Below are 24,027 nucleotides of genomic sequence, written 5' to 3'. Positions count from 1 at the left end.
AATTTTTTTTTTCATTATAGGGTTGTTGTTGTTGTTTTAATTAAACTCTACCCCCCATTGTGGGGCTTGAACTCATGACTCAGAGGTCAAGAATTGCATGCTCTACCAACTGAGCCAGCCAGGCCCCCCACATTATAGGATTTTCAACAAAGCTTCTGCTCCATGAATAATTTTCTTACTTGCATTTATCTGTTTCAGGAAGTATACATGCTGTCCATCGAAAGTCTGGCAGAAGTAACAGCACGTTGCATTGAGCAGCTGCATAAAGTAGCAGAGTTAGTTCTTCATGGGCAGGAAGAGGAAAAACCAGCTCAGGACCAAGCAAGAGTTCTGATAAAGTAAATGTTACTTTTAATTCTTATTTTTCCAATTTTACATGTATGTGCCATTCAGATACACACCCATAGAGGCATACACACACCCTAGGCTACGAAAGATTTAAATTATAAGGCAACTAATTCTATTGTTCCGTGATCATCTTTAAAAATAGACTCTCTTAAGAATCACAAGATTCTTTGCTGAATCATGTTAACAAGAATAAGAACAATTAAGTAGACATTCTAGGGATTATTTATGAAGAGATTTAAGGAAAGAAACACTAATCATTCAAGGATAAGTGTTTATTTTAATAGATCAAAGTCTTAAAAGTACAGACCTTTGAGGATAATTGCATTTTTAACATACCATAAGAATAGAGAAAGGACACCTTGATGCAGCTTCTCAGCTAGCTTCCCAAAGATATTCAAACGCACCCCCATGGTTCCTAGCGACTTATACCAGCTCTGCATATTCTGAATTCTGGCAGTGATGGTTGTTGATGCAAGCCAGTTTCCTGTGGATTGCATGTGTGTGCATATGTGCTATCATATGTTACAGTCTTCCAACAAATAGTAGCTATTATTATTAGTTTATCTAGTGGAATAAAATGTAACCGTATGCACATGAAAATAGTTGGTATGGAGCTGAAAAACAAGCCATCAGCTTTTACCCGCATGTCTGTATGCCGTAGTGTGGAAAATTAGCACAGATCCAACACCTTCTCATTACTACACAGACACAGGAGCCGAAATAAGAGCCTCCTAAAAATACACAGGTACACAACACACACATCTCAATACACTCATTCACTTTGCTAGCTAACTAGTCTTTGCTTATTACTGTATTTGGCATTGTAGGTGGGGAGCAAATGTTTAGTCAGAGAACTTTCCAAAAAGTCAACATTAGCATCTTTGTACTACTGGTAGCATTTTTCCTCACTTGTAAGGAGGTGTCATCTAGTCTAGATTTTCCTATCTAAGCATGTGAAAATGAAAGGTGATCTAAGAACCACACAATCCTGCACGTAATAGGCTTAGGAAGAATATGTAGTTACCTCAGTCTATAGAAGGAAGAGGAAAGGGAAAAATAGGAAACGTTTAAAATATTGAGGAAGACGTCGAAGTGGTATTTTATATTTGTGGTGTTTGTTTGTAAAGGGAGAGTGTTCACAAGTCCCTAAGTATGTATAGCAGGACCTTATTCTTAGCATCTCTGATTTCCAGTCCAGATTATACCAACCTTACCAAGCTGCACCAAGCGAAAGGTCGTAAGGCCTCCCCTGTGTCTGTATAATAAGTGCCTTTCCACCCACCTGCCCAAGGCCATAGACAAAATGGCTCTATCCCCGGACCTTTCTCCTGACCCTTTCTGCAGATAAGTTTTGCATGGATGGATGGAATGGTAGACAGATAGATATAGCCCGACAAACCTAAATACATAGCTTAGACAGAACCCCTGTTTATCAAAACAAAGCTCACTGCTCCTGACTTCACTAGATCTTAACATGTAAGAGTCTTAACTTGGAGTTACTATTTTTCTAATAGCATTCTAACCACTATTCATAAGAGTCGTATATACTAGTTATAGAAGGAAATAGATAATATTCACATTGTTAGGTTAATTGGATTGTTTTTGGTTTTTGTCATCATCTGTGATGTTATGACAAATGTTGCTTTGTTAAATATTTGTGCCCGTCTAGCATTATTTTCCTGAGGTAAAGTCCTAGTAGTCAAATGGCTAGAATAAACTTGGGGTTTTGATAGAAGTCTTTAAAAACAGATTTTATAGGGACGCCTGGGTGGCTCAGTCAGTTAAGCGTCTGACTACGGCTCAAGTCATGATCTCACAGCTTGTGAGTTTGAGCCCCACGTCGGGCTCTGTGCTGACAGCTCAGAGCCTGGAGCCTGCTTCGGATTCTGTGTCTCCCTCTCTCTCTGCCCCTCCCTGCTTATGCATTCTCTCTCTCTCTCTCTCTCTCTCTCTCTCTCTCTTTCTCAAAAATAAATAAAAACATTAAAATTTTTTAATAAATAAACAAAAACAGATTTTATAGGATCTTTACTATGAGGTACGTAATAAAAACTTAATCAAGAAATTAAGAGACATCTGAATTTGAATTCCAGCTCTATCACTTATTACTGCATGTCCTAAGCAAGTTACTTAATCTCCTTGGGGCACTTGGCTGGCTCCATCAGTAGAGCATGCAACTGTTGATCTCCAGGTCATGAGTTCAAGACCCAAGTTGGGTGTGGAGCCTACTTCAAAAAAAAAGTTACTTAACCTTCTTAAGCACCAGTTTCACCAGCTATAAAATGGGGATATTAATGTAATCTTTACGATCACTATGAGGATTAAATATGATTATGCATATAAAAACACTTAATGCTCATTATTATTTCAAAATGACCAAAAAGCTAGAGAAAAGCCACTTGGCAAGAAGCTTATACCCCTAAACCTATGGAGCTCAAGCCTCAAATTTTCCTGCATATGCTTTTGATTCTAAAATGAGGTAGGGTGAGGGTGCCTGGGTGGCTCGGTTGGTTAAGTATCCAACTCTTGATTTCAGCTCAGGTCATGAGCTCAGGGCTGTGAGTTAAAGCTTTGAGCTGGGCTCTGCACTGAGTTGTGAAGCCTACTGGGAAGAAGGGAGGGAGGAAGAAGGAAAAGGAGAGACAGAAGAAGGGAGGGAGGAAGAAAGAGATAGGGTGATTATTCATTAATTATGCATGCAGAGAAAAACCAGGATTAGATTAAACTATGATTGTGAACCATGAAAGATTACTGAGGGAAACATTTCTGCAGAGCATCTTCAAACTTGTGTGCGTTCTTTTCAATGAATATGGTATCAGTATCAGTAATTTTCTTGATTTTTAAATTATTTTATCTGATGGAAAATCCCCCCCAAACCTCCTATTTTCTTTCAGATTAACTACTGCAATGTGTAAAGAAGTGGCCTCCTTATCAAAGAAGTTTACGAATTCTTTAACCACTGTTGGGGTAAGTTTATCATAGTGATTTTTTTTTCACCTGTTTTGGGAGATGAGCCTATGAGGAGCTGTGAGAAGTGCAGTGCCTTCTTTGTTGGCTCCGTAAAACAGAAGCAGCGCCATGATGTTTACTAAAACCAGGCCAGGAGCACCTGTTAGAACAGGTAACTTAGGGCTCTCATCTAACTGGGTTCTATCCTGATGCTGCCATCTCTGACTTACAAGGTATTAAGTGGGTCTTGAAACATCTCTGGGCCTCATTTCCTCTATTTGTTTAAAAAGAAGTCAAATAAAGGTTCCTTTCATTGCTTAATACTTGTGATATATAATTCTATCTATCTATCTATCTATCCTACGAAAATAATTTTGAATACTCACATTCACTATTGCCCTCAGAACCTGTTGTTTATGCCACCCACTGTGAGAGGTTTCCTTATTATTACTCTTCAACTTTAACCAAAAGAAAAAAATTCTACCTGTTGGCATAAGTGTTTCTATTCTCAAGGTAACAAGTTTGAAAGGTTTGGCGTTTGGAAGTGTGGCTTCTGGTTATTTTCTTCAGAAGCCAGTCACATTATATAACCCTACCTTAGTGGGATTGGGAAGACAAGTGGAAAATATTCCTTTTTAACCTTTTTCTTTTTTAAAAAAATTTTTCTCCTTAAAAAAAAAAACGTTTTTTAATGTTTATTTATTTTTGAGAGGGAGAGAAACAGAACTGAGCAGGGGAGGGGCAGAGACAGAGGGAGACAGAATCGGAAGCAGGCTCCAGGCGCTGGGCTGTCAGCACAGAGCCTGATGCAGACAGAGCTCCACCTCAGGAACTCATGAACTGTGAGATCATGACCTGAGCTGACGTTGGATGCTTAACCTCTGAGCCACCCAGGCATCCCCTCCTGCACTTTAATCTTTCTACTTTTTCTTTTAAGGCCCTGGATTCAAGGGCAGATGATTCTTGCCATGAGAAACAGCAAATTTTATTTCCTTTTTTTGTTAGGGTGTTTTTTTGGTTGCAAATGTGTTAGTTTCCCAGGGTTGCCATAATGGGTACCATGCAAAGGTGGGGGGGGCTTAAACAAGAGAAATTTATTGTCTCACAGTTTTGGAGACCGGAAGTCTAAAACCAAGGTGTCAGCAGGGACATGCCCTCTCAAGAAGCCTCTAGAGGAGAATCCTTCCTTGCCTTTTCCAGCCGCTATAGCCCCCGGCATTCTTTGGCTCATGGCAGTGTAACTATAATCTCTTTCTCTGCCTTCACATCATCCTCTCTTTGTGTATTTCTGTGTCCAGATTTCTCTCTCCTCATAAGGACACCATTCATATACGATTAGGGTATGACCAGTGGGACCTCATCTTAACTTATTACATCTGCAATGACCCTATCTCCAAGTAAGGTCACATTCTGATGTCTTGGAGGTTGGGATTTCAATATATCTTTCTGGGAGTACATAATTCAATCTATAACAGGAAGTGACAGAAACAAGCTGTACGTAATCTAGACAGAAAGGGGACTTTATTAAAGGCAGTAGAGGAATGTGAGCAGCTATGGGGATCCAGCACCAGAATATGTATTCCCTCTCTCTCCAAAACATTGCCATTAATGTGACTCAATTGTAGCATTTCCCAGACCCCATGTCTCTCCATTCAGATTCTGAGTTCCTGGGTGAGACTACTGAAAGGCTCATCAGTGTGGGTCACATGTCCGCTTGGTATCACCCGTAGTGACTGGGGACAGGATCATATCATGCAGACCTACCTGGCTGCTGGGGTGCACTTTCCCCCCACCCTGCTACCCACCGAGGCCAAGGTCAGTTCTCAAAAGAAGTGGAAATGTTTGCAGACCTGACTGTCAGGAAATGTGTGTTTCCCACACTTCTGTAAGCGACTCGGTTAATCAGGGATGAACTACATACCACCTATCCATTCTGTTGTCGAGGAATCTGGTTTGTTTCTCCTATTTTGTAAAACATCAACCCTTATACTTGTATAATTTGGGGGCTTCCGCAATAAGAGCTTCTGTATGTAGACAGAGTGAAGAGGGAGACAGAAGTTCATTGATATGATAGGCTTGATGAAACGCATGTGTGTGCTCGGTGTTGTCTGAGTGACAGACACCCAGGGACTTTAGTGTAACTGCCAGATTCACAGGGAGGTGTGAGGTCCTAATCAGGATGACATGGCCTCGGCGACTCAGCTTCCCAAAGCTTCTCACTCTTTCCCCAGTTCACTAGGTGGGAAACTGAGGCCCAAAGGGGTGAGACAGATGGCCAACTGTTTCTCTATGGCTGCCTACTGATGAGGATATATGTGTCTGTGCGTGTGTGTGTGTGTGTGTGTGTGTGTGTGTGTGTTGTATATTGTATATGATTCACATTAAACATTCACTTGTTTACATTAATGGGTAATATTCACAGCATTGCTTCCCATTTCTCTTGACATGCCATCTTCCAGTACAGTGCTTCTCAAATCTTAATGGGAAGGCAGATCACCTAGAGAACTTTTTAAAATGCAGATTCTGAGTCAGTAGACCAGGGATGAGGACTGAGTTTCTGCATATCTAATAAACTCTCAGATGAGAACAGTGTTCCTGATTCACAGTGTACATTTTGAGCAGCAAGGCTCTAGCTACTGGGCATGTACTTGAACATATACATATGTACACACTTACATATATGCACATGTGTACAAATGTTTGCATGCGCAAAATCAAGAAGACACACGTTACCACTTTGGAGAAGGAAAAAGCTAAAGCTGAGTTTACTGAAATGCCGTCCCATCCCAACACTACCCCTGATCTTGTGCTAAGATGAATCATTTATATCAAGTTTCTGTTTTCTAAAACAGCCGTTATTCATAACTTGAAGTTAATGAGTGCGTATTGCTCTCCAGACTCCATTTAAATTGCTTGCACATCTCATTGATTCTGAAAGCCAATGTCATTTTATTGCCCTCGTTTTGATTATATTTTAGAGTTTATTGATAATCAAATAAACATGAAAGCAAATACCATAATGGATTTTCTGGTTAGTTACTAAAATGACTGGGGTTTTAAAGAGTTTTTCCCCAAGACTCCATTATGGTCTCCCCAGTAAGACATTACTTTGCCCTCAGTAAAGTAGTGTCAATGAGAGTGGGCTGCTCTGGAAAGATCTATCTCATTTATATATTTTTGTTTACCATAAAGTCATCTGGATACAGTAAAGAAAACCAGCCTATTAAGATTGCCCTCTGTCTTTCCAGTCCCTTTAGTTATTTATTGTCTAAGAGTAAAGTGAACAGTTAGATAGAGAAGACTGTTGATTGATAGACCAATAGTGGAAATAATGATACTAACTAATACTAGCTCTCATTTTTTGAACACCTACTTAATATCAGGCTCTGTATTTTGTGTGCTTTACATATATTCATGTTTTGCAAAATGGAATCTCCAGATCTGTCTGTAAGTTGTACTTAAGAATGTGTTAATTTTCTACTAATCTGGAAGACACACTCTGTAACCAAAGACCCATGTTTGCACTTAAAAGAAAGAAAATAAGTCTAGACCAGGGTCGGCTCTAGGGTAGACTAGTAAGGTGCTTAACTCACCCACAAATGTAAGAGCTTACCTTGCCCCCATGCCTCCCCAAAAAGACAAGGAAACAACTTCAGTCATCTAGATACATATTTTCATGTAAAATTTTAAAAAGCGGGGCGCCCGGGTGGCTCAGTCGGTTAAGCATCCGACCTCGGCTCGGGTCATGATCTTGCAGTTTGTGAGTTTGAGCCCTGCATCGGGCTCTGTGCTGACTGCTCAGCCTGGAGCCTGCTTTGGATTCTGTGTTTCTCTCTCTCTCTCTGACCCTCCCATGCTCATGCTGTCTCTCTATCTCTCTCAAAAATAAATATAAAAAAATTTTTAATCGAAATGAATGCAAAAAGATCATGATGAACCAAATATCAACATTTCAAGTAGAGACAAGATCCAACTGAGTGGGCAACTCAGCCTCACTCACCTCCCCATAATCCCAGACGTGCTACAAACTTTCAATAGTTAAAAAATGTCTGAGCTTAAATTTCTAGCTATGTGACCTTAAACAAGTTACTCAACTTCCCTGATTCCTATTTTCTCATCCTTACTTTAGGTTATCATGGTACCTACCTACCTACCTACCAGGATTTCTGTCGAAATTAAATGAGATTAGATAGAAGCAGCACCTAATGTGAAGTCTGGTCTATAATAAACATTCCACTTCTCCTCTTCCTCTTTAAGAGATCCCTCCACAAAGCCATCATATGACATTTTATGTGGCAAGCTTTATACTATGAGCACCTAATCTGTCAATTTCATCCTTTTGATTCCACAGAGCAACAAGAAGGCTGAGGTTCTTAACCCCATGATCAATAGTGTATTGCTAGAGGTAAGTGGCCCCCAGAGAGAAAGTGCTTCTGAATCAAAGCAAATGTTAGAGCTACTTGTTTTGTTTGTCTTTTTCCCAGGCAGCAAGTGTTATTCCAGTTCTAAATCTTATCATCAACAGTCGCTTTTGAGCACATTTGTGTAGCTCAACCAGCTGTAAACCCTTGGGTGAAGCAACAATACCTAATTTTCAAGAATTCCTGATTATAAAGAGAAACGCTAAGCTTGCACGTTATTTCTGTTGCTGTTTCCTCCAGCAGAAGCACATTTCTGCTGCCAAGTTTGACACCAGATTTAACACTGTGATTATTGGCTGCAATGAGGGATTCTTGCTCAATGGTGATTTTTGTAAAAATGAGCCCTTGTCTCCATTCACGATCACCTTTGGTTTAGCCAGGTCTAAGCTTCAGACTAACAATATTGACAAGTTGACTGTTTAGCCTCTGTCTGTTCAGTGACCAGAGGCACTGTCCTCAGAGATCACTCACTCCCTGGCCTGTCGGCTCACCAGGACTTTGTAACACTGATATGAAGCTGTCCCCATACTGCTATGGTTTTACCAGAAGCCAGTGACGGAAGAGAGAAGAGGCCCCGGAGGCCACATTCCTGAGTCATAGTCATGGTGTCCTACCTGTGGCTGGTGGAGGAAAACCTTCCATCAGGGGCCCAGCTATAGGGACCTGGCACATCTATAGCCCCAGGGCACCCAGCTGAAGCCACGGGTATTAACCAGTTTGAACACGGGCAAATGCATATACAGTTTTTTGTTGTCTGAAGTAGCTGTCAATTGCAGCGTTTGGAAATTACCAAATTCAAGTCAGGGAAGGCTACCTATATATTTATAATGTTTGTAGAAATTGTGCCTTACTGTTAGGGAAAACTACCAAGGTACAAAAGTAACAAAGTGGTGACATCAAGTGTTACCATTTAGGACACAGCCACGCAGTGGGATGAAGTCAACCAGAAGGGACAATGAGCTATAGGGGCAGGTTCTGGAGGACACAGCTAAGAGGAAAGCCAGGCAGTCAGATGCAGAATATGGAACAAGAAAATGTCTCCCCTGGCCACCCAGAAGGCATCAGCAGATTAATTTACTATGTCAGTCATGAGGAATATGAAGTCAAGTGTTTATTTATTTTCCCGGTGGGAGTTTTCTTATGTTTTAGTGACCTGAAACATTACATAGCCTCTCGACCGACCACGGTATGCAAGAATACCACAGAGCTTTGCTTCACTATATGCTAATTTGGATGTAAATTTTAAAAAATAAAAAATAAAGTTAAAAAAATTTCTTAAAAAAAAAACAATACCACGGAACATGAATGGCAACATCAAATATCCAAACCAAGTAGAAGGTACCCATATGCATTCAAGGATTTGCCATGAATGATTACACAGTACTATCTCCAGTTCGCTTTATGTAGCCCATTCCTGTTTATTCATCTCTAGGTTAGGGCAAACTAGAGCTTCCTTCATACTGTGCTTTTGTGTCATTTCAGGACAGTGGGGTTGGTCTGGGAGAGGAATAGGGAAGACTGGATATATTTGGTCATGAATATACACATATCGATGTAGCCTCAAAGTCCATGGAAATGACTTGCCTCATGTGAAGTGAATTCTTCTATTAGTATAGGTCATTAAGAGCTGAACGCATTTCATCCAAAGGACTGTGTTTACAATTGCCTTAAGCACCAACATTAAAGGAAAAATATTTTAAAATATTGTGAGGTTTGCAAGGAGGGACCATTATCAAACTGGAAGGATTGTCCAGGTTGAACTCTGCAAACAACCCTTGAGCCACATTTCTCCCTTCTCCCAGGGCTGCAATAGCACGACATACATCCAGGATGCCTTCCAGCTGCTGCTGCCTGTGCTGCAGGTCTCACACATCCAGACCAGTTGTTCAAAAGCACAGCCGTGACCTGGCCAGACTCCCATCTAGTGAAAGAAAAGGCAGGCCACATTGCTCTGTTATATATCAGTGAAGGGGATGTTCTCTGCACATCTGGCCACAGACGCCCCTTTGAGGACTCTACAAGCAATTTTGCACGGACAGTATGGAGAACGCAAGTTGAGAGAGAATGTCATTTCTCTTAATGTATATGGTTGTTTTTACAAATAAGTGTATTTCCTTTATGTTAATTTAAGTTTACAAGGCTTTATATTGATAATTTCCTTTAATTTGAAGTTCATTCACCAATATTCATTTCCATTTTCCTGGTCAAGCATGCTATATTTAGAAATTCATGGGTAGATCCTATACTTTTTATTTAATCCTTTAAATTCCCACCTTTAAATGTCCCATTCTTATGGTATTACTTTAAATCAAATCTTATACTGAACTTAGTTTTGTTACATAAATATGGCAAAGATAACACTACTTACAGATATTACCTATTATAGTAAAAGAGAAACATAAATATCTCTTTATAGTAATTCATTCTGAAAACAAGCTTTCATTGAACTCCTACTGCATGCTCACAATAGAAGAACATGATCTGAACCCAGGAAAAGAGTAGTTAGGTACTCTAAGTAATCTTTATGCCCAATGCGGGACTCAGACTCACAACCCTGAGATCAAGTTGCAAGCTCCATCAACTGAGCCAGCCAGGTGCCCCTAGACAGATGCTCTAAAAAAGGATTAATAATAATTCTTAAAATGCTTAAAAATACTAATAAATTTTCCAAACCTTAAGAGTTTTGATGAGCAAGGTAAAACTAGTGTTTTTGTTTTTTTTAATGTTCTGCTCTTCGATGTATTCTTGTATTTTTCCATACTCCTTGGACTTTTTGATCCCAAACTTTATATATGGCGTGAAAATATATATGAAAGGGGGGTACTAAAGAGTATTCAGTTTAAACTAGACTTTTTGTGACCATAAGTACATGATAGCATAATTACAAAGCCTGGAAATATCCGAATAGAAAATTAAAGGGATTTGAACACAACACACCCCCAGACTGCATCTTTAACTCCGAGTCAAGCTATTGTATAAATACACACATCACACTCCCCAGTGGTAAATACCATCATTGCTTCTAAAGGGCAGAAAATACTGATGTGTGGCTTGACTAACTGGTAGATTGATCCATGACAGATTTCACTGAAGACCCGGTGGCCAGGAGAGGCATTGTCTGTGAACACTTCTCCTGAGCTCCATACACTCATTCTGGTGGGGGTTCATCCGAGCCCCATCAGCATCCCGACGGGCATTGTCACAAGATGTCTTGCTCCCTGGTTCTCTCTAAGGCAAATGAACCTTGTACTTTTATAGGGGTGAAAATCCTTTGTTCACATATGCTTTCCCTCTCCTGATAGAGTAGACTGCCTATGTTCCATACAGGCAAAGTAGGAATATTTTAATATTATCCTATGTCTTATTAGCATTTTACTTGTGTCCTACATTTCATTTTGTGTATCTCCTGAAACAACCAAATAGAAAACATAAGAATAATTATTTACAATCTGGAAAAGAACTCTCTGAGGAATTAATTAAAGATGCTTTTTTTTCTATTGTTTTTTGATTGCCTGAAATGTTTCTGATATTAAGTCTAGAGAAAAATTAACTGCCAAAAATGCAATTACCTCTTCATAAATTTTGTAGGTATTGTGTACAGAGCAGAGGAGAGGACTTAGATTTACGATTTCTCCACAACAGATTTTTTAGCATCAGATGGATTTATAGATGTTAACTGGAAATGTAATAGAAACAAGTAGTTTCAAAGGAACTAGATTCCCAGAAACAGGCTTTAAGCCCAACTTCACCCACATAGTTTATAGAAAAATTTTTAATCACAAAATGAAATAGAAATCTGTAAAAGAATAAAAGAAATAATTGTTCCTTAAAAAGTGGTTGACATTATTTACATTGCATTTACATATCTTTTAATGATAAAATATCAAAGGTTGCCAGGTAGAAACATAGGCTGACAGATGATTCCTGGGGCCTAGCTCAATGGTCTGTGAATTACATTATTTAACAGAGAATAATCACTTAAAATATATCCACCCTCCAGGATTGCTCTCTTTCAATACTGTTTTTCATCATCACTTTTAAATAATTGCCTCTTCGCTTTGCTTTAAAACCTAGCAAAGCACAGGATCCAAATCTGGGCAAATGCCAATCAGTTACTGAATGAATGATTTAGCAGGCTTACTTTGGAAGTTTTGTATTCCTTCAATAATCCTTTACATAAATTGGGTTCGTTTCACTCTTTGCAATTACCCTGAACAAGTGTGCCAGTTTTTTTTCTTACATCAAGTGCAAACTAAGTTCCAGTCTAAATAATGAATGTAGTCCTATGCCTGTGCCTTATTAAATAAAAAACATCAAAAGTGTATTTCCAATTCAAAGCAAAACGCATCCAAGAAAAATTGCTTTGGGGTATTGATACATACAGCTCTAAAGGGTAAAAATTGAGCCCCAAATCTTAAAGCAGAGGCGTAAGCTTGAATATTCTATCCCACTGAGGACAGAATTCTGTCTTTTCTCTGGGTCTCACACTGGGCTGCACATCACACTCATGATTAAATGCATAGTGTGACAAGCTGAGGCGGTGGCAGGAGTCAGCTGGGGTATGCAGCAGCCTCAGCAACACCAACTAAGGAACCATGGACCTCAGCAGCAGAGCTCAGAGGAGATGAAGAAGCACCAGCCTGGGGTGGGTTAAAGGAAGCTGCTAAATGTAGAAGTCTGAACCCAGAAATGAGAGCATTTCCTGTGCTTTGTAGAAGTCAGCTGACCCACCAGGAGCTCTCCTATCTGGAAAGTCACCTTCTGCACAGGCCAGCCATGCTGCACTTTTTAGAAACAAGAGCAGGCAGATTTCAACCAAAGCCATCCCAGAGGTCTAGGAATAACATCTTAGGGAAGTAATTTAGCAAAAATGCAAAAAAAAAAAAAAATCAATTTCTCTTCTTTTGTAAAAAAAAAAATAGGGAGAAATGATGATAGATAGATAGATAGATGATAGATAGATAGATAGATAGATAGATAGATAGATATAGGTAGGTAGGTAGGTAGGCAGATAGAGTGTATACTGAACAGATGGGATGGATCATAATACATGATTTCAATCCATGTTTAATTTTGTAAGTGAAATTATTCTTCAGCATCAAGGTAATTTTTGTAATGTAAAATTTGCCCTTTGATCTTCCTCTTAAGGATGCTGTACATTCTGGGGGCACCTAGGGGGCTCAGTCAGGTGAGCATCTGACCTCCGCTCAGGCCATGATCTCGCCATTCCTGAGTTCGATCCCTGCATCAGGCTCTGTGCTGACGGCTCATAGCCCAGAGCCTGCTTTAGGTTCTGTGTCTCCCTCTCTCTCTGCTCCTCCCCCACTCATGCTCGCTCTCTCTCTCTCTCTCTCTCTCTCCTTCAAAAATAAAGAAACATCCAAAAACTTTTTTAATGACAGATTTTTTTTTAATTTAAAAAGGATGTCCTGAATTATGATACTCAGATCCAGGCTCAACTTGGTTTCTTAAATGATTGTGTTTGTGAAGGCACATCAGAAGAGATCACACTGAAAACCCATCTTAAAACTGCAATTTTGCCTTCACAGCCACCCTTCACATAAAAGAAAAAATCATGTGGTTCACCATGTGTTTTGTTTTTCTAGATATCTCATAATTTATTCAGGTTTATGTTCATTTTCTGTATGTTCACCCATAATAGATATTCCTCTACAATATCCACTATTAAACAAATCTGAGGAGAGGCATCATGCTTTTCATCTTTTTTTGGCTTAGATCTGAAAATAATCTGAGTTATCCTGTCCTTTGAGCATCTTACCTTTAGTAACTATTAAATTATTACAATCCAATGGTAAGAGATGGTGTATTTGCTATTTCTGGCATCTAGGGTCATCATCGACTGGGAATAGAAGATGAATATAGTTAGAATTTTGTGTTGGGATTTAAGCTACGTTTGCCTTTGTATGGATCAGAGAATATTTTCCTCTGCATGAGTTGTCAGCCAAAAAGCAATGGGATTATGTCTGCCTTTGGTCAGTGCTGACTCACTTGACAGGCCTGTCTCTTCTATTAGTCTCAAAGGAATTCTATACTGCAGAAGAATAATATGTACAATTTTTATATGCCTGCAATGAGTGCAGAATTTAGGGTGATTCAGAGATGATCCATCTCCCTGCCCTGGGTTTCACCGCTGGGCTTCTAGAACTGCCATTTGGAGGAAAAAGCCAGCGTAGAAGCCAAGGCCAGATGGATGGAACCTTGGCAAAAAGCAAAGCTAAGCCTCTGCCTTTGAGTCCCTGCCATCTTTCTCCTTTTTCTCTCCCAGGATTTTTTTTTTTTTGACAGTTAGTAAATGCCTCTCTTCCAGGATCAGCTTTTACAGTCCTGACTATCTCTTCTATATCTCTTCTTCCCTTTCCCTTTCTCTATGTTTATGCTATCCTTTTCCCAATTACCTCATCAGAAAATCCATCCAAAAGATTGCAATAATAATAAATAATATGTATTTACTATCTGCAGGACACTGTGCCGAGTGTTTTATAAGCATTATCCCATTTAATCTCCATAATTCCAGTATTGGGTAGATATTCTTACAATCTCCACTGCCCAAATGAGAAGAACACTGAACCACAGAGACATTATATAATTCATCCAACGTTACACAACTAGTAAAACAGAGCCAGGATTCAAACCCAGGGCAGTTTGACCTAACTAGCTAGCACCTGAAAGTATTATGCACAGCCTCCAAACAAAAGAAACATAATCTGTTATTTTTAGAGACATCTGAACACTTAACATGTTTAGCTCTCTTTACACCATGAGGTGGATTTGTAGCTGAAAGTTTTGGTTGTCAGCTTTGGTTGTTTCCATGCAACTGAGGACAAACTGGGACTAAAGAGACACAGAATGAAGCCACACAAGGTCACCCCTGGATTATTCTCACCCCAGGCTAGCCACATCACTGGCTTCACAGACATTTACATCAAGCAGCTTCCTGGCCATCAACACAGCATCCTGTCTCACAGGTGCCTTTGATATGCCTAAAATGGCTCCATTTCCTCCCCACCCCCCCACTTTCCCTGGTGCCAGGGAAACCCGTTTGTAAATCACCACCCTTCCCTTCCTGAAAATCCTTAACCCTCTACTACCTGCCTGGAGCATTGGGACGTTTTTTCTTTTTCCTTGCCTTGAAGATTACCGACTCATCTAGGCAGCTGTTTAGCTGATTCTTTAGTACCAGGTGCTGTGAGATACTAATAAATGTTTTAAAGATGTACTAAATAACGCCTTCTTTTCTCTAAACTTGGTGGTGTTCTCTACAAAGCCCAAGAAATGATGGTGGTGATGGCAGTAGTGGTGGCATTCTTATTTATTGAGTGCTTACTATGTTCCAGACACTTTACCTCTGTGATCTCATTTAATCCCCAATGTCAGTCTTATGAGATAGCTACTATTATTGTACCCATTTTGCAGATGAAAAAGAAAGCTCAAAGGGGTTAAATAATTTCTACATTATCCAACTAGTAATTGGAAGAGCCAAGGTTTATGTCCAGGCACTATATAAAATGCTAGACAGAGCCCATGGACAAGCAGATATCTGGTCATAAAAAGGACTCTCCCTTGGGTTGAGTTCTCTTCAGCCAACATCTGGGCTCTTTTCTTCCCATCCTGTGGCTCCAGGCAGAGATAAATTGTTCCACAAACCTCCCAGTCAGAGGCCTAACCACATTTTTTTCCTGCCAATGCCTCTGATTCCAAGAGAAGGTGGGCAACCTATATACATCCCATTCTCTCTCATGTGATAAACCTCATATTGAGTGATCCATTTCTCACTGAAACCAATGATTGCCTTTTTTGACACTTGTGTAGAAAAGCTTTGGTTTGCTATCTCTGCAGAAAAAAAAAGAATCCATAACTAGGAAATGTGATAAAGGACAAGAAACCAAATGATGAACAACAGGGCAGAAATACTGGCCAAGCCATTTATGTCAGAAAGAATTATTTGGTCCTAGAGGGCATCTTCTGTCAGGGATGTATAGGATACTTTCCAGAAAGCCTCAGAGCTCCCTCCCTCACTTGTTCCACATCTTTATTTAAAATCCACCTTCTCAGCAAGATCTCTCCAGGTCGAATTTCAGCCTTCCCAATATTTTATATTCCCTTTCCCTCCTTTGTTTTTTTCTCCATAGGATGTATCATTAGCTAACATCCTTTGTATCTTACTTGTCTATTATATGTCTCTTGCACTAGGATGTAAATTCCATAAGACAGAGATATTTTTTTTTTGTTACCATATTCCCAACACCCAAAGCTGGTGCTTGGCACATAGTAGGTGCTCAGCAACTATTTATTGAATGAACAAATACATCAAAGTCTGTAAATACTGAATGAGAGGATGGAAACAACCATATTATAGGGCAATTAATGAGAGAATGTCTGGTTGAGTTACATTATAAACTGTTAACTATTGAAGTAATTGTGTCCATTTTAATGGTATTTGATGTTTTAGGAAAAATGGATATGATTTGGAGGCTTAGAAATATATGAACATTTTTTCCATTAAAATGAATGAAATTTACATTTTTTACTTGGAAGAATTCACTCTATGAGAGATTTTTCAAGACTCTTTGTCAGGCATGGATAGACTATGATGAAAAATTAAGGCCACTTAAGGGCCCCTGGTGGCTTAGTCAATTAAGCATCAGACTCTTGGTTTGGCTCAGGTCATGATCTCATGGTTCATGGGATCAAGACCTATGTCAGGCTATGCCAGCAGTGTGGAGCCTGCTTGGGATACTCTCTCCCATGCTCTCTACCCCACCCCCACTTGCATGATATCTCTCTCTCTCTCTCTCTCTCTCTCTCTGTCTCTCTCTCAAAAATAAACATTTAAAAAGAATTAAAACCCAGACACCTGGGTGGCTCAGTCAGTTGAGCATCCAACTCTTGATTTCAGCTCAGGTCATGATCTCACAGTTCAAGCCATGCATCTGGCTCTGTACTTACAGCCTGGAGTCTGCTTGGGATTCTCTCTCTCTGCTCCTCCCCCACTCCCATGCTCACTTGTGTGCTCTCTCTCACTCTCTCTCTCTCTCAAAGTAAATAAATAAGCTTAAAAAAATTAAAACCACCTAAATAAGTAACTATGGTATACTGATGCTGTGGAATAATATGCAACAGTTAAAAAGAATAAAAAGAATGTGCCTTAGTCATTTTGGACTAGTATAACAAACTCAGCATAGACTGCCTAGCTTAAAGAACAAACATTTATTTCTCCAGTTCTGGAGGCTGGGCAGTCCAAGATCAGGGTGCCAGCAGATCCAGTGTCATGGGAGAGCCCACTTCCTGGTTTGCAGATGGCTGTCTTTTCATTGTATCCTCACATGGCAGAGAGCAGAGAGAGAGCCAGGAAACAAGCTCTCTGCATCTCTTCTTATAAGGGCATTGGTCCCATTCATGAGGGTTCCCCTCTTACCACCCTAATACCTCCCAAAGGCCCCATTTCCAAAACACTGGGGATTAGGCTTGAACATATGAATTTGGGGGGACACAAACATTCAGTCCATAGCACAATGGAATAGACCTCTGTACTAACAGAGCTCCAAGATGTATTATGCAGCATAAAAAGAAAGTCACAGTATGGCACTTGTAGAAAGTCTATCTAAAATAACACATGCACCCACATCCCTAAAGAAGATCTAGAAAGATACACATATAACTACAACAATGTTTGTGACCAGGGGTGGAAAAGGTTGTGATAAGGTGGAGGAGAACCTCAGAATTTTGTAGAGTGATTAAAGGGGACTCCAGTGTTATTTGTAATAATTAAATATTTTAATAATGAAAATGTATTAATGGATGACTTATGTAACAACATTTTTAAAAATCAAAACAAGAAGCAAAAGAAAATTGCTTCTGATCAGGGAGTTAGGGAATAGGACCCTGCCAATGACTTCAAGTATAGAACACACAAATTATTTTTCAATAGAAGAGCCAGAAATGTGAGTGAAGGCATCTACATGCTTTGGATTTCTTCATCATCAATATTGCTATAAGGTTCTAAGACAAATTTGATGACCATGCAAATTTCTTTTTCCTTTCCTCAGAGAAGCCCAACCCAAATGCGTAGTTTGTAAAGGCTGTGATGATGTAAACAGAAAAATTTGTCATTTCCATCCCATTGGAGAAGGACTCCAAAAACTTTCTCAGCCAGATAGTCTCTGTAATCTTCCTACTAAACCCAAACAGCTCTGAGATACATAATGGCCAAAGAAGCAATTTCAAAAACTTCTGGAGGGAAACACCACACAAATGAACGAGTCTGTGGTTCAGTTATTAGCTTGATGCCCAAATGCATATCATACTTGCAAGAGGCAGTTTACAATCTGCTCTTCTTGACAAGTGTAGCACAAGGGGATTTAAATCCCTGCATTTGCAATTTCTGTCTCTCTCCAAATTTATGGCAAAATTGTAGACACGAATAATGTGTCAGGGTTGAATGAATTGAGGTCTCTGCTCTCCTCCTACAGCTCCATTTCATTCAAAGGAGAGTAATAAATGGAAAGTAAAGCAAAGTCTCAGTAGATAACGAATCCGAGTCCTAATGACCTTCCTGAACTACAAAATGGATTTGTAACTTATTTGGCATTGCCCAGACTATTTGGTGCCTGTAGTGAGGTGTGAAAACATTTGGGCCATTTTGGGCCACAACGCTGCATTTTAAGCATTTCCTCAATGATTCATGAAGGGTCAGAACTACCTTTCCCTGGCAAGGTAAAAATCTATCAATGGTAATGAAAGACTCGTTTCCATCCTGCCCTGTACACTACCTTGATGAGGTTGTCATTGATTATTAAGGAGTCTTGATCTGTTCTGCAGCCCCTGGGACCATAGCATGACCATTTATATAAGATATGGGTGTTATAAGTTAATGCCTGCTATGCCATGCCTCTCTTTCTTTTAAAACCACTTGGTCTTTGGCAAGGATTATAAAGACTCACATTTACTCTAGCGAGGTCATGTGCAGAATAACATATTTGCTTGCTGAACAGTACCCAGTCTGTCACTTGGCTGGTCATCTCTATCTGGATTTGCTGCAAATACAGCAGTTGGTCAGTCATTGCTAGGTCATTGATACCTAATGAGAATAATATATGTCAAATGGTCTGAAATTAGTTGGCTGAAAAAATGAAAGACTTGTTGATTTTTAAAAGCAGGAATAAAGTCCTCCATGTTTTGCATCCAAATATTGCCTTTTTGTCTCTTTGAGGTAATCATGTTTTTTCTTTCCAGGGCTAAAATGGAAACAAGTCATGAGGTAAAGAGAACATCTATTGATTTTTATGAACCTATACTGTTCGTTCATTCAGTCATCAGCCATTCATATATCTGTTCTAGGTCCGCAACATCTATTGTGTGTGTTCAATTTGAAATTCACTTTGCCCTTCTCTCATCCAAAATAATGTAAATCAGTTTGAGCAAAGAAATCCAGTAGGTATATTCATGGTTTCTGCGAACACCCTACTCTATGCTAATGACAGCCAAATTTCTACCTTGAACCCTGACATCACTCCTAAATTCCAACCAGAGTCAACTTCCTACCAGACATCTGTACATCAGTATTTTGTATCCCACTAAACTTAATCTGAATATGTCCAAATTAAATTCATAATCTTTCCTTCTCCTCCTACATTCTCTGTTGGATGCAGTGTTACTTCTGCCAGAAGCCTAGCTGTCACCCTAGGCTGCTGCTTCTCTTTACTGTCAACACCTAGTTGCCAAGTGCTATTGCTTACTTTTTTGTGTATCTTCCTCCATCCCATTGCCCCTGTCTTTTTTTCTTTTTTTTTTGAGAGAGAGAGAGCATGCACACTAGTGGGGAAGAGAGGCAGAGGGACATAGAGAGAAAATCTTAAGCAGGCTCCACACTCAGTGTGGAGCTCAGCATAGGGCTTGATCCCATAGTCCTGGGAATATGACCTGAGCAGAAATCAAGAGTCAGATGTTTGGCGGGCGCGTGCACCATCTGCTAGGGTGGTCGTTTTCCAGACTCTAATTTTTTGAGTAACGGCGCCATCTTATCCTGGGCATTTGTTCATTGAAAATCTGTGGCTCAGAACAGATTTACTGGTCGGCTCTGTCTGTTGTTCGTCTTTTGGTTACCTGTTGGCCATCATTTGAACTACACCTGGATGTGCACATCTCAAATTCATGCCATTTACCACGGGGATCTCTGGTTTTGAGCTACTGACGCAGCCTTTCGTTCAGAGAATTGGGTTGAATTGAGCTAATTACCGTTCAGACCCTCAAAATAAAAAAATACTTGACCTTAAAAAAAAGTCAGATATTCAACCAACTGAGCCACCCAGGCACCCCTCCATTGCCCCAGTCTTGTTTCACTTTTTTCTTATCTGTTCTATGAACTAGTGTAATAGATATTGAAGGGTAGCAGAATATGCCACCCCAGTATATGACTGTAGGAGATCAGGATGTGCTACTCCAAAATATGCTGCTTTGGTATGTTGATCACTTTGAGCTGTAGGCACTTGAAAAACAGCAAATGCAGGAAGAAGTTTTTCTGAACTCCCCTTATCTTCCTAAAGACAGATCCCCAAAAAGAAACTCAGTTGTCATAAATCCCTTCCCCTGGAGTTTCAACAATCAGAGAAGATTGACTCTTATTACAGGACACAAGACTAGAAGTAACACCACATCCAAATGGACTTTGGAACAACCTGTCATACCTCATCTGTTCTTCTCAGTGCCCACTTATCTTTCCTAAAAATCATTTACTTTTCCCTGAGAGGCCTACATCTCCATCCCCTTTCCCTATTAAGATGGTATATAAGCCTGAATTCTAAGCCACTTCTCTGAGTTACTCATTTTCCCCTGGGTATCTCTGATGTTACGCGAGGTTACAAGTTAATAAACATCTGTTTGTTTTTCTCTTGTTAATGTGATTTTTACTATTAGAGTCTCAGTGAAGAACTCAGAAGGGTAGAGGGAAAATGATTTCTCCTCTTCCACAACACCAGCCTGATGTCAGGACAGGCCCCGGGCCCCCTCCATTAAGATGGTGTCAGCACAGACTCTCTGAGAGTGCAAATCTGGTTACTCCCCTGATCAAAACCTTCACTGGCTGGCCTCAGCATTCCTTTACAGTCTGGTCCTACATTTTCCATCACCTTCATCAGTTCCTCATCAACTCAAGGATGAAACTCACAGAGATTCTTGCTGGCTGCCCCCAGCACCATGCTCCCTCTCACCTCTATGTAGTAGCAATTGAACATATGCAGCTACCACCATGCATTGGCTAGATAGAGCCCATGAAGGACCTTCATGGATTGAAGTATTGAACAATATTGATGACATCATAGAACAACACATTCCAAAGTCAATACAGTATCATTAGCACAAATGAAAATGTGCTTTAGGGGCACCTGAGTGGCTCTGTCAGTTAAGCATCTGACTTCAGCTTAGGTCATGATCTCGTGGTTCATGGGTTAGAGCCCTGCATTAGGCTCTCTGCTGTCAGGGCAGAGCCTACTTCAGATCCTCTGTCCCCCTCTCTCTCTGCCCCTCCCCTATGCTCACTCTCTCTCTCAAAATTAAACATTTTTAAAAATGTGCTGTAATGGAATTTATTTATTTATGTTGAAATGTTTATTTATTTATTTTGAGAGAGAGAGAGAGAGAGAGAGAGAGAGAAAATTCCAAACAGGCTCTGCACTGTCAGCACAGAGACCGACATGGGGCTCACACTCACAAACCATGACATCATGACCTGAGCCAAAAATCAAGAGTCCGCCTCTTAACCCACTGAGCCACCCAGGCATCCCTGGAATTTATTATCTTTGACTGGACTTTTTTTCCCTCTCATTTTTTTTTTAATTTAAATTTTAGTTAACATATGGTGCAATATTGGTTTCAGGAGTAGAATTCAGTGATTCATCACATACAACACCCAGTGCTCATCCCAACAAGTGCCCTTCTCCCTTCTCTGGCCCATCTCCCACCCATCAACCCATAGTTTGCTGTCTGTCATTAAGAGTCTCTTGTTTCTGTTTCCCTCTCTTCTCTTCCCCCACCTTCCCATATGTTCATCTGTTTTGTTTCTTAAATTTGACTGGATTGTTTTTTAAATTTGGCTATAGTATAACTGCAAAAGTGGGATGAAATTCCATAAAATCTTCCAGTGTCTCAATCTTCTCTTACTGCAATGGTTCAAAAACTGGTATTTAGGGATAATCAGAAATTTTAAAAAAGGGTTTTCCTGAGAAGTGTGTTTAACCATTAATAAGCCTTCCCCACCTCCCCCTTTTATAAACCGTAGGGACTTCCCAAACCTTTTAGCTAGTTATTACGGACTGGAATGCTCCAAAAGGTGGATTTAAAGTGCAGTCTTTCTCCAGGTTGAACAGGGAAACCTGGTTTTAGAGTACCGGTTAACAGCAACCTGCAGTCGTGCTCCTCTGATTGCAATCTGCCTTCCCTCTATTCCAATATCCTTTGCTGTAATAAATCATTCTTTCAGTTGTGCAGTAGCATGTAAGGGCTGCCTGCTTAATCTTTAATTGGTTAAGCAGTTACAAGCTCAAATTATATAGTGTGAAAAATATCACAATAGATCACAGTATTGTCAATTTCCCCCGAAGAACTCTGGCATTCTCAAGCTTAACAAAGCCCATCTCTGTCACACATTAATTATTGCAATGTCCTTGAAACCGAGAGTAGCATAGTTATTGCTATTTGCAAAGAGAGCATCCTTCTGTGTCCTGCATGTCAGCCCACGTGTGTGTGTGCGTGTGTGTGTGTGTTTGAAGGACACATAGATCTTGAATTAGGGCCTCCCTTTCTGTACATCATTGCTCAAGTGCCTTTATATGGGTTCCTTCCACCCTGGCCAACCTACCTTTTAAGACTCAGATTACATCCCCTCCCCTAGGAAGTCTTCCCTCACTTCTGTCTTCCTCCTTCATTTAGGTGCTCCTTGTCTGGGCTCCCATAACACTTGTTCCAGGAGTCCACAAACACTTATCAGGTAATTTCCATATCGGGCATCTAGCTTGGTACTGGGAATTCAAAGATGGATAAAACCAGTTTCTCAAGGAGTAAGCCCCAGCCCAGGCCTTTCCAAACTGTCTGGGTCACCTGTCTCTGCTATGGGACTATGCCTGGTATAGGGTAACTGTTATATTAATAAACGGATCAATAATTAAAAGACCTCCACTTCAGCAATATGTTAATAATCAAAAGCCTTAATGTGTAAGGTACTCCAATTAAATTTTACTGTAAACTGGTAATAAAAATTAAGTCTTGGTGCTGAGATGGTGGGGGAGGTTCTACACTGCTCAAGTATTGTGGTGGTATTAATTAAACAGGAAGGAAAGATGGAGTCTCAAACACTGGCTTGTTTCAGGCATAGGTAAGTCAACCTGGGTCCCAGGGCTTATACAATTGGTCCTCAAGAGAGGCAGGACAATGTCCTCTCGCCTCCTTCTCTGACCTCCCTTTTGCTCCCCCATCACCATCCGTCCCATCGAAATGAGCACAGTCTCTAGAATATGGCCTATGTGATTTCTGTCTCTGATGAAATTTCTTGCACTAAAACATGCCATTGAAAAAGATCGTTTTGCTCACGTTAATCTAATTGTTCTGTAAAAAAGCAACGATTACTGAATAATGGAGAACTTTTCTTCCAGTATTAGTCTGTTATTTAGATAGCTAGAATAAAATAGACAAGTTTTTAAAATACTTTTTTTCCTGCTGAATTTTTCACTCTGAATAAAGCATAAAATAAAGAAAATCTCGCTATGATGTAATTATTAAGCACTGTTGGTTTGTTTTGATATCATGGAACTTTGTTAGGGTAAATTGTTTAAAAAATAAAACCTATATCATCCGTTTGCCAAAATAGGCGGGGGAATAGAGATGATATCCTGTCTCTGTGTAGCAAATTTCAAGTAGGAAAATGTGTTTGAACCCAGTAAGCAGAAAGAAACTTTCCAGGGACTCGATTCACAGCCTTTCTTCATCCATGTGTAGGTGTTTGTGCATTGTAATTACTATCTTTCACCACAGGGGATCTTGAGATGAGTTAAAAGATTTTAACGCCGATAAGTAATCTATTAAACAATTATTTGTTGAGCCTTTTTTTCTGTTTTTTTCTTTGTTCATTTGTTTTGTTCATTAAATTTCCGCATATGAGTGAAATCATATGGTATTTCTCTTAGCATTACACTCTCTAGATTGATCCGTGTTGTTAGAAATGGCAAGATCTCATGCTTTTTTTTTTCAAAAAAATTTTTAACATTTATTTATTATTGAGAGACACAGAGATGAGCAGGGG

General features: G+C 39.9%; 1 protein-coding gene across 6 annotated transcripts in view; it reads left to right on the top strand.

Annotated features, from left to right (window-relative positions):
- Nucleotides 1-18,925, top strand: part of FAM114A1 (family with sequence similarity 114 member A1) — a 76,626-nt gene extending 57,701 nt beyond the window's left edge. For all 6 annotated transcript variants that reach the window (XM_043553400.1, XM_043553372.1, XM_043553381.1 and 3 more), the window contains 4 exons: nt 199-338; nt 3,243-3,315; nt 7,649-7,702; nt 9,521-18,925. In XM_043553400.1, coding sequence (XP_043409335.1) covers nt 199-338; nt 3,243-3,315; nt 7,649-7,702; nt 9,521-9,622 — 369 coding nt within the window. In that variant the 3' untranslated portion in view covers nt 9,623-18,925. The remainder of the gene's footprint in view (nt 1-198; nt 339-3,242; nt 3,316-7,648; nt 7,703-9,520) is intronic.
- The last annotated feature ends 5,102 nt before the right edge of the window (nt 18,926-24,027 follow it).

The sequence above is a fragment of the Prionailurus bengalensis genome, chromosome B1 (genome assembly GCF_016509475.1).
Source record: "Prionailurus bengalensis isolate Pbe53 chromosome B1, Fcat_Pben_1.1_paternal_pri, whole genome shotgun sequence".
Classification (NCBI taxonomy): Eukaryota; Metazoa; Chordata; class Mammalia; order Carnivora; family Felidae; genus Prionailurus; species Prionailurus bengalensis.
This window is presented reverse-complemented; position numbering and strand designations above follow the sequence as displayed.